The following is a 16,363-nucleotide window of genomic DNA, read 5'->3' as shown; positions in this document are numbered from 1 at the left end:
TGGCAAGTAAACGATCCACTTCAACTCAACAATAAAAGGTCAGACTCTTGACCTTACAAGGTAAGTACACTGAACTTCCTACCATCACTCTGCACGAATTATCATTGCCCTGACTTAAGCGTCGGAGAGTCGAAGACCACGCCGCCGTGGTCTCTACTCTAACGACGTGTGTTACCCGTGGCAGGAAAGTGACCGGGAGTACGGCGTACTATATATACGTGGAGCACGGCGTACTGAATCAAGTATAATCACAGCATTAACATTGGCGCCGTCTGTGGGAAACCGCAACAAAAAGTCAAACAAAAAAAAAACATCCCATGCAACACCTAGCCAAACAACTACACTTCGACATGGGCACTACGAATCCGTCCCCCTCTACTCCGGCAGGCGGTCACATCGAAGACGTCACAGACCTTAGCCTCAACCACCCTCTACCCTCCGCCAACGACCCTTTCATCCTCACACCTACACCCGGAACAGTCGTTAGTACCAATGCGACTACAGATCCGGCAACGGCCGCAAGAATGGAAAGCATGGCTCGCGATCTAGCCGATTGCCAGCAGCGCGAGGTACTGGAACGCGAGAAAGCAGCAGCTCTTCAGAGCGAACTTGACAGGATACGGACACAGCTCGAACGGGCTGAGCGCAATCATTTACATGGGGAGTCAAATCGCGAGGGCAGCGCGCAAACAAGAGGACGAGAACAAGTTCGCTTAAGCATCAGCTTGACCCCCTCCGAACTCGCCAAGAAACGGCCACCATCACCACGGCGTATCCATAACCGTGAGGAAGGAAGCACAAGCGTCACATCCCGTTCCAGACCCCCCACAGCTGCTCACAACAGCGAGTCTGCCACGCTAGCCCTGATCTTGCAGCGACTAACGGCGATAGAACAACGGGATGCCAATCCACGGTGCCAACCAGTGTTCGCAGCCAGGACAGGCCCATTCACTACGAGAATAATGAACACCGTGCGTCCTTCTCAATCCAAGAGCCCAAAAATCACGCCGTACACAGGTGAAGGCGATCCATTCCGGCACATTGATAACTTCAAAAAAGTCACTGCCAGTAGAGAATTCGACGACGCCACCTTATGCCACCTATTCAGCGAAACCTTAGATGGGGATGCCATGAATTGGTTCTTTGAACAACTAGCGAACTCCATGGATTCTTTCGCGCAGTTAACCATAACATTTCTTAATCGGTTTATACTCATGGCCGGGGCCGCCCACACAACTGATGGCCTATTTCAAGTAAAACAAGAGAGCAGGGAAACATTGGGCACCTTTGTCATGCGATGGCAGACTGCAGCATCCAGATGTCGGAACCTGAACAAAACGCTCGCCTTGGCTGCTTTTAAGGAAGGACTATGGTCAGAGAACTTCTTGTTCCACATTAATGTGGACCCTCGAATGCGCGGCGCCACATACGATGACATCATGACTGAAGCAGTACGATACGCTCAGGCAGAATACGTCACATACGGAGAGAAGCGGACCCCAGTACCATCAGACAAAACTACTATGACGCAGACATCTACACACATAGTCCCCCTCCAGCGCGAGCTCTTCCCAAACACAGAAGACCATAGCAAAGGCAGGAAGAGAGAGTGGCATCAAGCCAATCACCGTGATGCGCGTAACAACGATCGGCACAGGGGTCGGGACAAGAACAGAAGACTTGGCCAGGAACGTCGCGACAACAGAGACCCCCGCCAAGTTAACGCGATGGGACGCCGTAGTGACCACACACTGCCTAGGGAAGAGACCCTGGAGGACTTTTTCCACGCACATCAGGACACGTTGAGGAAACCAGCAAGACCGCTACGCCCCCAAACCGAAGCAGAAACTGGTAAATGGTGCAGATTCCACGAAAATGGAAGTCATAACACGAATGATTGCCGCACCCTCCGCATATTAAGAGCCAATGGCGACACGGGAGTTCGCCCGGCGCAACAGAGGGTACAACAGAATGTGGTTGCCGCAGTCGAGACCCTACGCCGCATCAACGTTATAGAGGGAGGAGCCCCGAAGACCAACTTGTCCAACCGAGCAAAAAAGCGCTTTGACCGCAATAATCACCCAAGGCAGGTGTATGCCATCACAGGAGGAAACGTTAAACGACAGAAAGAAGGATGGAAACCGATCACCTTCACTGAGGACGAGGAAATTGGCATCTCCTTACCCAATGACGACGCTTTCCTCATAGACGCAATCTTGGGCGGACAATGGGATGTAGGGAAGATGATGATCGACACGGGATCTGCAGTCAACGTCCTATTCAAGGGCTGCTACGAAAAAATGGAGCGTAGCGGCAAGAAATTGGTACAAGACCACGAACCGCTAGTCAGCTTCTCTGGTGACATAACCCAACCCCTAGGTTCGGATTATATGACAGTACGCATTGGGACCGCACCATGCACAGTTTGCGTCGAAGCTGAGTTCATCATAGTCGATGCCTACAGCTCATACAACGGGATCATCGGCCGACCTACACTTAACTGGATGCGAACTTTTATCGCCGGACACATGATGCTCATGAAATTCCCAACTCCGCACGGAACAGGACAGGTCCGGGGTTCACAATCCGTGGCAAAAGATTGCCAGACACGCGCAATTCGACAAACGCGCAACCGACACGAAATCCTGGCAGTACACGCCACAGTAAACTTAACCGACAAAGTTGTCGACGCACGAGATGGCGAAACGTCGAAGGGAAAGAGCAAGCAGAAGGCTACGCCATACGAGACAAAAATTCCGGCAAACCCCGAATCCTCATTGAAAAGCATTACGCCATTCGCAAGTCATCCGGAGCGCAAGATCAAAATCGGGGCAACTCTCAATCCCACTGTTGAGAGAGATTTAACAAGTTTCTTGGGCGACAACATGGAAGTCTTCGCATGGTCTTATGAAGACATGCCTGGCATCTCGCCCGACATCATCATGCATGAATTGCACATCAAACCTTCCGCACACCCAATTAAGCAAAAGCGCCGAAGCTTCGACGATGAAAAAAGCACGGCGATACGCCAGGAAGTTGACAAATTGAGAGGCATGAAGTTCGTCCGGGAGGTACAGTACCCTGAGTGGATCTCAAACTGTGTTATGGTACGTAAAGCCAACGGTAAATGGCGTTTGTGTGTGGATTACAAGAACATAAACAAAGCATGCCCAAAGGACAGTTTCCCCCTACCCAGAATTGACCAGCTCATTGATGCCACGGCAGGTCACGAGTTGCTCAGTATGATGGACGCCTACTCCGGGTACAATCAGATACGCATGAACCCGGCAGATAAAGAAGCTACGACCTTCGTCACTGATAGGGGCCTGTATTGTTATAACGTAATGCCCTTCGGATTAAAAAATGCGGGTGCTACGTATGTGCGTTGCGTCACACAAATGTTTGACCAACACATCGGTCGGGAAATCGAGGTGTACGTCGATGACATGCTGGCCAAAAGCATAAAAGCAGAAGACCATGTAACCAACCTCCGAACCATCTTCAATGTGCTCAAAAAGTACAAGATGAGATTAAACTCGGAGAAATGTTTTTTCGGCGTAACAACAAGCAAGTTCCTGGGCTACATCGTCAGTTAACGCGGCATAGAGGCAAATCCCGAAAAGATACAAGCCATCCTAGATATGGCGCAGCCAATACTCAAGAAGGATGTAGAAGCCCTCCAAGGCAGACTCGTGGCATTATCTAGATTCATATCAAGACTGACTGACAAGTGTGAGCCGTTCTTCAGATTGTTAAGGCGCTCTAAGAGTAAACTGATCGAATGGACACCAGACTGCCAAGAGGCCTTTCAGGGATTAAAAGATTACCTCGCCGCAGTACCATTACTGTCAACCCCACAGCCGGGTGAACCCCTGTACCTTTACCTCGCAGTATCCACAACCGCGGTCAGCAGTGCCTTAGTTCGCCGTGATGGAACTAAAGAACTGCCAGTTTTTTACGCAGGACGAGCCATGAACGGCCCAGAGACAAGATACCCAACATTGGAGCAATTAGCCCTCGCGCTCATCGTAGCAGCCAGACGACTGCGCCACTATTTCCAAGCTCACAGCATCCACGTACTCACAAATCAGCCTCTCAAACAAGTACTACAGAATCCAGAACACTCCGGGCGACTCAGCAAATGGGCTATCGAGCTGACAGAATTCGACATCGAATACAGGCCACGACCCGCCGTAAAAGGACAGGCCGTAGCCGATTTCATAGCAGAAATGATCCCCCGAGATACGGCGGAAGTGGAACCAGATAATGTCATCAACCCCGTCAGTATTTCGCCATGGAACTTGCACGTAGATGGCTCTAGCTGCGCAAAATCTAGCGGAGCGGGGGATCATCTTGAGCGGACCGGGGGGACTCGAACTCGAGTATGCTTTAAAATTCAACTTTGCCGCCTCCAACAATGTAGCGGAGTACGAAGCACTGATTGCAGGACTACAATTGGCCCTAAGCACGGGTGCCACTAGCATTAATGTGTTCAGTGATTCTCAGCTCGTAGTCAATCAAATCACCGGGTCCTTCACTGCTAAGGATGAGCAACTAGCAGCCTACCTGGCGTATGCCACAACATTATTAAAGCGGTTCGAATTCTACCACATCAATCAAATACCGAGGGCCAATAACGCAAGAGCGGACTCCTTAGCAAGACTCGCCACGACGCAACCCCACCAATGCCACAAGGATACCAGGGTCGAAATTCTCCACCATCCCTCCATTCACCAGACCTTGCAACAGATATGCCAGATAGAGCGCGACCAAGCCTCGTGGATGGATGAGATAGTAGCATTCAAGTGCAACGGCAAGCTACCAGAGGACGAGACCATGGCAAAACAACTAAGGAGACGGGCGGTAAGATATTACCTGCGGAACAACACACTCTATCGCCAAGGTCTGCTGAATGCTTTCAGCAGACCTCAAGTGCGTCACAACAAAAGAAGGCAAGCAGATCTTGAACGAAATCCACAGCGGTGATTGTGGCAACCATTACGGCAGCCGCGCATTGGCCGCAAAAACACTCCGCACAGGATATTATTGGCCCACATTAGCCTCCGATGCACAGGAGCTCCCAGGTCTTGCCACAAATGCCAAATTCATGGACCCATACCACGCCTACCCTCCGAACCACTATCCTACATAGTCAGCCCGTGGATCAACTGCCTTTGGGGAATGGATCTGATTGGCCCATTACCCGTCGGGAAATGTCAATTCAAGTGGGTCATTGTATGTATCGATTATCATTCCAAATGGATTGAAGCTGCGCCCTTGACGGCCATAACAACCGAGAAGGTTCAAAACTTCCTGCAACGCAACATCTTCTACCGTCACGGTACGCCGGAGTCTATCATCACAGATAACGGCACGCAATTCAACAACGAGTACCTCATCACTTGGTGCAAGGCAAGAGGAACTAAGCTCAAATTCGCATCCGTAGCACATCCAAAAACCAATGGGCAAGTAGAAGCCGCCAACAAATTGATTAAAAGCCTTCTTCGGAAAAAGCTGGGTGAAGCTAAAGGACTTTGGCCAGAAAAACTCGACGAGGTAGTATGGGCAATCCGTACCACACCAACAGAAGCCACGGGCGAAACTCCTTTTTGCTTAATGTATGGCACGGAAGCAGTTCTACCCATCGAAGTAATTCAGCCAACACAGCGGGTTTCACTATTTGACCCCGACACTAATTCGGACAGTATACACCTTGATAAAGATCTCTTGGAAGAGAAACGCATCACAGCGCATCGCCATAACATCCAGAACAAACAGCGCGTGGCACGCTTCTATAACTCGAGAGTCAAGAGCAGGACACTACAATTAGGCGACTGGGTCCTAAAGAAGATCCAAACAAAGGTCACTGGACTACGCCCGAGATGGGATGGACCGTATAAAGTCGTCCAAATCATAGCACCAAACACGTACTGCCTAGAAGACAAGTACGGAGAAAAATTAGCCCATCCTTGGAACATGGAACAACTTAAGTACTATTACAAGTAGGAGTTCATCCGTAGCACAAGGACCAACTGTTTGAGTGCTTTTGGCGCACTGCTTTAGCTATCTTTGTACAAAATGGCTGCGGCCAGGCTATCAATGAAATGAGGAATTTTTCAAACCATTGATCCTTACTACGCTAGCGTACTATGGCAATTAAATTCCTTCGACATACAATTTCATTGTGCGCACAACGAAGATAGAATTAAGCATACAGCCAAAAGCACAAAACAACAACCACAATATTGCTACGGCAATAATACAAAAACAACACGAATCAAAAGAACTATTCATCAAACGATAACAAGTTCGGCACAAAGGCCGTTACAAAATTTTTTACATAAAGGCTACGGCGCTAGACGCATTACAATCATCTTATCACCCTATCCTACTCCTCCACGCAACTTGGTACGCCAGCGTTGCTCAGACCGCATCGCCGGTACCCGCAGCTTCTAGCCCCGCCGCTTCCCCCGATTCGCCTTGCGACGGTTGTGCATCCTGACGCTCTGAGAAGGAGTAGTAGGAGAGGGAGTCTCCGGATTAGAATCAGACCTGTCATTATCACAAGAAAAACTAGACGAAGAAGAGTTAGAAATTTCCTTACCACCTTCGGCCTCCGCAGTAGAAGTAGGCTGCGAAAAGGGCGGAGTCACTTCATGTGGCATGGGCGGCGGTTCCAAACCCTTCTCCGTCAGCCGGACCTCGTAGTCCGCGGGATCCAGCATCTCCAGCTCCTGGAACTGCGCTATCATGTCACCCACGGCCATGACATAGTACCCTTCCAAGTACTTAGTCATCTCCGTGGATGATTTGAAGGCAGCCACGGCGCTAGACGCAGCCTCCTCTGCTACGCGGGTCCTCTCAGCTTCCGCCTCCTCGCTCATCCGTCTAACGAGCTCCTCTGCATCCGCAAGGGCAGACTGCGCCGCATCCCTCTCCGCCGCCGCTTCTCGGGCAAGGGACTCCGCTACCTCTCGACGGGCAACCTCCTACCGAAGGTCCTCCTGGAGGTTCGCCGCATTTTCCAACTTGGCCCTAGCATTGGCCAAGTCATTTTCCAGCAGCAACACCCTTGTCGCATGGGTGCTGTCCCGTTCAACCACTTCGGCGAGATGGCGCTGTGCCTCCAGAGCATCCCGCTCCGCATCAAGCAAATTAAAAACCATCTTTGTTGCCCTCGTGGAAGCAAGACCGAGGGGACTCCGCAGGTCCAGACCAGATCCTTCAGGTCGCCTCAAACCCCCGAGCCCGGCGCGCTGGCTTAGCAACACCAGCTTCTCCAGTTCCGAAGCTCCTAGCTGGCTCAGAGGACTGCGGTCCAAGGCGGACAGATCCTCGAAAACCCGAGACTCCGTGAAGGTGAGTGGCGCCAGCTGCGTAGTCCTCTGTCTTTTAGGAGGCGGAGCCTCCACTGTCGCATCCTCCACATCCTCGGGAGCAACAGATGACTTTGCTCTTTTCGAAGACGCGCCCGCCTTCTGCAGCTTCTTCTTCCTGCCAGTCTCAAGCGACACCGCCGGATCAGCCAGATGCGGATCGGCATCGATACGGCCCACTCCTTCCGCATCACTGCGGCGCGGTAATCCCTGCTCATTTGGCAGGTTCGCGTGCAGGGGAATGGACAGGTCCACAACCGCGGACGAATCCTCGACTCGCTGCGCTGCGACATTTACTTTCTTTGTAGAGGCTGCCGCCTTCTTAGACATGACGCGTCGCAACATCGTGATCGCTAGTCCTTCAGTATCCGGCGTAACGTCAGGATCTTCCTGCTGCAGAAACCGGGCGTAGCAGATGCGCTCTGATTTCTCGAAATTCCTGTTCACCGAGAGCGTCGTAGCTGCACATATAACAATAGATTAATACGCCACAAACAAAACAAAGAGGGAAGAACAGAGCGCTTCTACTTACGATGACGACGGAGTAATCCTTGCTCGAACAGGAGGTACGGGTTCGTCAATACCTTTAAATCGTGAACCAAGTCTTCACCTTGACACCTCCAAAGATAAGTTACACGATTCACCCGGTCAACCTCTCGCTCGGACAAAACCAATCTCCTTCCAGCTACACAAACAAAAACAGAGCGAAGGTAGCATCAACAAACAATCATTTCGTAGTAACAAAATTTAGTAAAGCATTGAAACCTACAGTTAATAGCCCGGAACCGCGAGGGAATACGTTTCCTTGGGATATACTCTACCCCGTTAATGCGCCCATACTCCCACCCGTCCTCCACCACGAAGCTGTTTTTTCTCCAGTTCGCCTCCGAGGTGGGCCAGTTCTATAAAACTTGGTACTCACTGCGCTCATCCCTCCTCACAAACCGCGCGGTCCCCCCATTACCATTACGCTGGTTGTAGTCCACTTTGAAGAAATGGAGAACCTACGCCGCAGTAGGAGCCGAACACCCCGACAGGTAGAATAATGAACAGAGACCGAGAAGAACCCGCCACATGTTATAACTCACTTGGCCAAAGGCCAAGCCAAACTCCGCCACAAGACATTGCAGACGAGGGTCTAACGGCAACTCCACCCCAAGTCGTAATACGGAGGGACTCACCAACGCATGCCCGTTTGGCAACATTGAACCAAATTCATCACGCCGAATCGCACGGGCGAGGATAGTCCCAGGTAACTTAAATTCCTCCACATAACCACTCACTGCGGCGGAGTCGGCTCCATGTGCCTCCTCCACTTCCGACCTCTGCACACCACCATCTAACCAGCGCCTTACAGGCGCTGGGCTCAGCGTTGGACCTGAAGTGCTAGTCCCCGAAGCACTTATAATACGCTCAGATACTCCTTCACTTTCTCCAGTCTCTTCACGTTGCGACTCCATGGTGCTTGACGACTCACTCGTGTCCCAGTTCGCTAACACTCTAGCAAAGACAGTAGAACGATCTTCGCGATGCAAATCGTTTCCACCACTACGCCGCACCAAGTCCAAGTAGTTGGTCTCTAATTCACTTGTCCACGACCAAGCGGATGACGACGCGGACCAACTTCCTTCTGCAGACGCGGAATCGCTATCAGTTAGTATAATTATCCTAGACATTACGCCGCAGCAAGCAACACCGAAGTCAAAGGCGAACAACCTAAAACTAGAAGTCAAAAAGTAAGTCAGATCTATCCTACGAACCTCGCAAGAACGAGTTTGAAGAACATGAAGAACACGAAGAACATGAAGAACACGAAGAACATGAAGAACACCAAGCCCAGTTAACGGCGAAAACCCATCCGCACCGCCTATACAAACACCCCACCTTGCCGGAAAACAATCATCTAAAGATCAAATGGACCCAAAACCCACATATCTGCCGGAAAGACCCAAAACCCAAAACCACCGATTTACCCTACAAACACAAATCTACCAACAAACAACAAGCCACAAACCGAATAAAGAAGGATCCGACCAGAAAACATACCTCAAAAAGCCGATTCACGCAAAAATCCCGATGAGTTTACGCTTGGAAGAAAAGGGAGCAGACAAGAGCAAAAGAGAGGGAATGAGAGAATTTGGATTTCAAAAACTTGGGTCTGTCGATAATGACAGCCATTCTGTCCCTTTCACCCTTTTGTAGTAAACTCCACCTCACATCCAGCCCGTTGATCCCTCAGAAGCGATCCTTAACCGTCAGATTCAGAAAACCGTTACTCGCATCCTAGTCGTCGACCCAAGAGGCATCGCTCCAGATCTCGCCACGTGGCCTGAGTTACCGAGGCAACGTTTCGGTTACACACGCCTTAATTACACGCAATAACTGTCTTCTCGGATAACGTCACCCCACGAATTTGAAACGTTCACGAAACATCCGCCCAATGCATGTATGACACGTGCTCCCCACAGCACGAATGGCGCTGTTCCCAACCTACACGCACCACGCTCAAAGACAGCGATAAGACGTCCTACGCGTAAGAACTCACTACGCTGTGACGGACGCACTACGCTCAAAGACAGCGATAAGACGCCCTACGCGTAAGAACTCACTACGCTGTGACGGACGCACTACGCTCAAAGACAGCGATAAGACGTCCTACGCGTAAGAACTTACTACGCTATGACGGACGCACTACGCTCAAAGACAGCGATAAGACGCCCTACGCGTAAGAACTTACTACGCTATGACGGACGCACTACGACAGCGATAAGACGTCCTACGCGTAAGAACTTACTACGCTATGACGGACGCACTACGCTCAAAGACAGCGATAAGACGTCCTACGCGTAAGAACTCACTACGCTGTGACGGACGCACTACGCTCAAAGACAGCGATAAGACGTTCTACGCGTAAGAACTGACTACGCTATGACGAACGCACTACGCTCAAAGACAGCGATAAGACGTCCTACGCGTAAGAGCTTACTACGCTATGACGGATGCACTACGCTCAAAGACAGCGATAAGACGTTCTACGCGTAAGAACTCACTACGCTATGACGGACGCACTACGCTCAAAGATAGCGATACAAGACGTCCTACGCGTAAGAACTTACTACGCCATGATAGACGCACTACGCTCAAAGATAGCGATACAAGACGTCCTACGCGTAAGAACTTACTACGCCATGATAGACGCACTACGCTCAAAAGTAGCGACATAAGACGTCCTACGCGTAAAAACTTACTACGCTATGTCGGACGCACCACAGAGAGAAGCAATCAAACGTACTACACAACAAAAACTCGGCATTCCTTAACCGGGGAGTGGGGGGACTACGAGAGGGTCCGCAAGACCCATTGCTGATTATGGCAAGACGCTCAATTATTAACTCCCCAGTCAAGAAATTACCTCCCTAGACTGGGAACTTGGGGGGACTTGTTGGCATAGGCTTATGCCCGCCATAATCAGCACAACTACCAGCGCATTAAAGCTAACGTATAGCACAATCCTACAATACTAACAGCAAGTCAGCCGCGCTAACTACACAACGGGCCTCCCCACGGCCCAAACTGACTACGGACGTGCCCTCACGCGCATCTCAAAGAAGGCTCCAGAGAGCACCTTAATCGGACGTCGTCCCACATCGAATGGCAAGTAAACGATCCACTTCAACTCAACAATAAAAGGTCAGACTCTTGACCTTACAAGGTAAGTACACTGAACTTCCTACCATCACTCTGCACGAATTATCATTGCCCTGACTTAAGCGTCGGAGAGTCGAAGACCACGCCGCCGTGGTCTCTACTCTAACGACGTGTGTTACCCGTGGCAGGAAAGTGACCGGGAGTACGGCGTACTATATATACGTGGAGCACGGTGTACTGAATCAATTCTAATCACAGCATTAACAGAGTGCATTATTGATTTTAGAATGTTAAAACCTGATGATAGACAGATAATTCGTGAGTGAGTAGACATGAGAGTGTATGGGGCCCGAGAATCCGGCAACCCTTTGGTGTCGAAAACCGCAAACCTCTAGAGGGATAATGCCCTATTTTATTATCTCTTACCCTTGTTTACGGCGCTTTCATGTCACTGGAGAGTTTGAGACTTGGATCCATTTATATAGTGTTTGTTTAGGGGCTTCCAGTTAAATGGACACTCTCACTCATTTGTTGTTATGACAAAGGCAGTTGACATCGACTTGATAGTTCTGCTACAAGTCACTGGGATTGGTCACCACTAACTGGATATATATATTTGATGATCATCCATGCACGTTTGCATTGGTTTCTCATAAATGATAACATAGTCTGGTTATTATTAAATAATTTAAAGAGCATGCATATATCTAACGTTTTAAGTTTTCGTAAAACTTAACCAACCTTAACTTTTAAACCACATAGGTGGGTTGGCTCCTATTGGGTGAGCGAGGATTAAGCTCACCCCTACTTTAGATTCCTTACAGGTTTCTGGACCTATTTCAGGGCTTAGGAGACGAGGAGTTAGGAGTACATTCCACTTATTTCAAGACGTTTAGATTAGTTCTTTGTCTGTTGTTTGTTATTGATCGTGTACCTTTCAAGGTTGTGATTTTATTACTATCACTATTCTTATATATCTTAGGTTGCTTGTGCTGTTTTTAGTTATGGGCTAGTGACACACACTTCTACTCTCGTTGTTTTAAAATCTCTTGTAAAACTCGCGTAATTTTAAAAGTATATTTTTTTTGTAATGTAAAATGTGAAGGCATTCTTGAGTTGTAAGTTTTCAACTGATTTTATTTCACGAAAAATTTGTACAGACTTTCAACTTAACGAGTGTTCAAGCGAGCTCTCTTCATTTGTTCGCTTGTTATTTCATAAAATTACTATCTCAATACGACCATTTTCCTCTATGGGATGTGACATCTTGGGTCCAGGTGGAATTGAGTTTACTTTGGTTTTGAATCTGAATTGATTATGTGTTGGTGCTGATGTTGGCTTGGAAATCCTTATGTTTTTTGCTTTTGTTCTTTAGCCTACAAGAAAGCCTACTCTACTTTAACAGTTATGCTCAGAGCCCATCTCCATGTCCTGGCTATGTTGGTCTTTTGTCAACTTTTATTTCTTTCGTTTGCACAAAGGTTTGCAAGCTTATCCAATGATAGCATCAATCATTCCCCGCATGTTGTCAGTTTGGCTGCTCAGCAGTTAAGGCTACTCTGACAATGTGGTTTTTGGTTTGGACTTTGTGGTGTGTTGTTTGGCTATTTGGGTCCATTGTCTTTAGGCCGATTGAGTGTTCGCTATTCTTCATCCAGCTTGGCTGCTCCATTTCCAATCATGGCTCGACTTGAAAGATTTTTTTTTTGTTCAAGTTTCTGCCGTCATTGAGCCTATTTGTTGATATTTTCTCTTCAGGAAAAGATGGTTATGTATGTAATTAATTGCTCGCCAATTTGCTTTAAGTCTCATCCTTAGGTAGAGGCTACACATGGTAGTACTACAGATAGACATTCTGAGGTTGACTTGCAGGTTTTGTAGCTTTCATAGGCTACGGATACGTAGCTTTCATAGCTACGGAAGAAAGCTGTACGTGGCGGTATTTTGGTCCCTGATGAGACTGAAAGGGCGACAAGGGAACACTTAAGAAGATGGAGACCATATTTAATACGAAAATGAAAACCCATTTCTCCCAACTAAGTCCCACAATCTATAACGACATTGGCCAAAGCAAATTAGGAAGAAGGTTGTGCTCTCCCCAGTTAGTGATCTTAGAGTTCAAGTGTGTTTTTATCTATGGTTTTTGTTAACGTTGTGATTGTACTTTGTGATACGCCGTACTCTTTGCGGGCGAGATATGCCGTATTCCTTGTCTCTTTCCTATCACAAGTGGCACACGTCGTCAAAGTAGAGACCACGGTGGCGTGGTCTTCAACTCTCCGACGCTCAAGTTAGGCTGATGGTAATTTATGCAGAGTAACAGTAGAAGGTGTAGTGTAATTACCTTATGAGGTCAAGGGTTTGACCTTTTATTGTTGAGTTGAGGTAGATCATTTACTTATCTTCCGGTGTGGGATGAGGTCCGATTAAGGTGTTCTCTGGAGTCTTCTTTGAGATGCGCGTGAGGGCGCGTCCGTAGTCAGTTTGGGCCGCGGGGAGGCCCATTGCATAGCTAGTGCTGATAGTTGTGCTGATTATGGCGGGCATATGCCTATGCCAACAAGTCCTCCCAAGTTTCTAGTCTAGGGAGGTAATTTCTTGACTGGGGAGTTAATATTTAAGCCTTTCGCCATAATCAGTGGTGGGTCCACAGACCCTCTCGGAGTCCCCCAGTCCCTGGTTAAGGAATGCCGAGTTGATGATGGTGTAATGGGCTGTATAGAGCCTCTTTGGGTGTTGGTTGGTCTCAGTGCTTCCGTCGTAGCAGAGTAAATCTTTATGCGTAGGACATTTGATCGCTATCTTTCAGTGGTGCGTCTGTCATAGCGTAGTAAATTCTTACGCGTAGGACGGCTTTCCATCGTTGTCTTTGAGCGTAATGCGTCCGTCATAGCGTAGTAAATTCTTACGCGTAGGACATCTTTCCATCGCTGTCTTTGAACGTAGTGCGTCCGTCATAGCGTAGTAAATTCTTACGCGTAGGACGTCTTTCCATCGCTGTCTTTGAGCGTAGTGCGTCCGTCATAGAAGAGTAAATTTTTACACATAGGACGTCTTTTAGCGCTATCTTTGAGCGTAGTGCGTCCGTCATAGCGTAGTAAATTCTTACGCGTAGGATGTCTTTTAGCGCTATCTTTGAGCGTAGTGCGTCCGTCATAGCGTAGTAAATTCTTACCCGTAGAACGTCTTTTATCGCTTTCTTTGAGCGTAGTGCGTCCGTCATAGCGTAGTCAATTCTTACGCGTAGGACGTCTTTCCATCGCTGTCTTTGAGCGTAGTGCGTCCGTCATAGCGTAGTAAATTCTTACGCGTAGGACGTCTTTCCATCGCTGTCTTTGAGCGTAGTGCGTCCGTCATAGCGTAGTAAATTCTTACGCGTAGGACATCTTTTAGCGCTATCTTTGAGCGTAGTGTCGTAGGCTGAGAGCAGCGCAATTTGCGCTGTGGGCAGCACGTGTCATGTATGCATTGGGCGGACGTGTCGTGGATGATTCAATGTCGTGGGAGGTGACATTATCCGAGGAGACAGTTATTTCATGCAGTTAATGCGTGTGTAACCGAAAAGTTGCCTCGGTAACTCATGCCACGTGGCGAGATCTGAAGCGATGTCTCTAGGGTCGACGGCTGAGATGTGAGTAACGGTTTTCTGTATCTGACGGTTAAGGAGTGCTTTTGAGAAATTGACTGGCGAGATGAAGTATGAGGTTGGCTATAAAAGAGTGAAAGGGATAGGAGGGCTGTCATTATCGACAGTTCCAAGTTTTTTGAATCGGCAAAATCCTCTCGTTCCCTGCTTTGCTCTCTTTGCCTGTTCTTCAAGCTTGGACGGAAGCTTATCGAGATCTTCGTGTAAATTGGCTTTTGAGGTATGTTTCTGATCGGAATCTCCTATATATGTCTTGTGGTTTTGGTTGTTTGCTGGTGGCTTTGTGGTTATAGGGTAAAACAGTGGTTTTGGGTTTGGGTTTTTCCGTCAAATTGGTAGGTTTTGGGTCTGTTTGATCTTTGGATGGGTGTTTTCCGACTAGGTGGGGTGTTTGTGTGGGCGGTGTTGATGAGTTTTGGCCGGTAACTGGCAATGTTCTAAAAATCCCCGCCTAGGCGGCGCCTGGAGACCCTTGGTCGCGTCAATTTTAGGCCGATTAATCCCCGATTAATCCCCGATTAATCCTCTGGGCGCTGGTTTTTAGCTGTCCGCCCCATTAACGCCTAGCGTTTTTTAGAACCTTGGTAACTGGGTTTGGTATTCTTCGTGTTCTTCATGTTCTTCATGTTCTTCATACTCGTTCTTGCGAGGTTCGTAGGATAGATCTAATTAACTTTCTGACTACTAGTTTTAGGTTGTTCGTCTTTGACTTCGGTGTTGCTTGCTGCGGCGTAATTCCTAGGATAAATATACTAACTGACAGTGATTCTGCGCCTGTAGAGGGAAGTTGGTTTGCGTCGTCATCCTCTGAGTCGTGGACGAGTGAATTGGAGGCCAACTATTTGAACTTAGTGCGGCGAAGCGGTGGAAACGACTCGCATTGTGAAGATCGTGCTTATGTCTTTGCGAGGGTGCTAGTGAATTGGGAAACAAGTGAATCGTCAGGCACCATGGAGTCAAGACATGAGGAGGTTGGGGAAAGTAAACTGAGTCTCGCTCCGAGCCAAGGCCAAGGCGTACGTGAGCGTATTGCGAGTGCCTCGGGGACTAGTACTTCGGGCCCAACACTGAGTCCTGATAGGAGCACAAAGTGTGACGTTCTTAATGTTTATATACCCTATTCTTATGCTTTGTTACTTCTTATTTAGTTGTTTTAGGTTCATATTTGATATTTGTATGTTCTAAGTAGAGCTATGTCGAAATTGAATGAATTGATGATGAAATTGGGCTAAGTATTACAAATCCTTATTTAGCTAGGATTCCTTACTCGACTAGGACTCTACTTTCCTATTTTCATTCTTTCCTATTCCTTAATCGACGAATTCTTTTCAGGAAAGACAAATCATACTTGGACAAGGAATAGTGATACCGTGATGCATTCCTAGTGAGACATGGAAATCATGTTCGAGTTGAAGAATAAGAAGAAGAGGCCGGCCTAGCTATTTCTATTGAAGAAGGAGAGATGCCGTGCAGCCCATATGTGTTCTCCCTATTGGATTTAGTTTCCTACATCAAGTTGGATATGGAGTACATGAATCAAAATCCATATCATATTTCAGCTTCCCAATTGGATTCTATCTCCTAATTGGGACGGCAAGAGGGCTTCATTGACTCCTATATATAGAGGCTCAGCCTCCCCATTCATTCATCATCAACCTTGCACACAAGCACAAGCCTAGCTCTGCCGAATCAA

The 16,363-nt window shown here is 48.2% G+C and overlaps 2 protein-coding genes across 2 annotated transcripts; both read left to right on the top strand.

Moving 5' to 3' along the window:
• The first annotated feature begins 350 nt into the window (after positions 1–350).
• On the top strand, positions 351–3,596 carry LOC126783921 (uncharacterized). The gene has a single exon (XM_050509454.1). The coding sequence runs from the start codon at positions 351–353 to the stop codon at positions 3,594–3,596; it is 3,246 nt and encodes a 1,081-aa protein (XP_050365411.1).
• Positions 3,597–3,641: 45 nt separating this feature from the next.
• Positions 3,642–4,986, top strand: LOC126783920 (uncharacterized). Its single transcript, XM_050509453.1, has 2 exons — positions 3,642–4,284; positions 4,424–4,986. The coding sequence occupies exons 1-2, from the start codon at positions 3,642–3,644 to the stop codon at positions 4,984–4,986; spliced, it is 1,206 nt and encodes a 401-aa protein (XP_050365410.1).
• The last annotated feature ends 11,377 nt before the right edge of the window (positions 4,987–16,363 follow it).

This window comes from Argentina anserina, chromosome 2 (genome assembly GCF_933775445.1).
Source record: "Argentina anserina chromosome 2, drPotAnse1.1, whole genome shotgun sequence".
In the NCBI taxonomy this organism is placed as follows: Eukaryota; Viridiplantae; Streptophyta; class Magnoliopsida; order Rosales; family Rosaceae; genus Argentina; species Argentina anserina.
Note: the sequence above shows the minus strand (reverse complement) of the source record. Positions and strands in the feature narration are given on the sequence as shown.

Coding starts and splice junctions, on each gene's coding strand:
- LOC126783921 (XM_050509454.1), top strand. CDS start 351: ATGGGCACTACGAATCCGTCCCCCTCTACTCCGGCAGGCGGTCACATC.
- LOC126783920 (XM_050509453.1), top strand. CDS start 3,642: ATGGCGCAGCCAATACTCAAGAAGGATGTAGAAGCCCTCCAAGGCAGA. Junction 4,285..4,423: donor TAATGTCATCAACCCCGTCA/GTATTTCGCCAT, acceptor CCAACAATGTAG/CGGAGTACGAAGCACTGATT.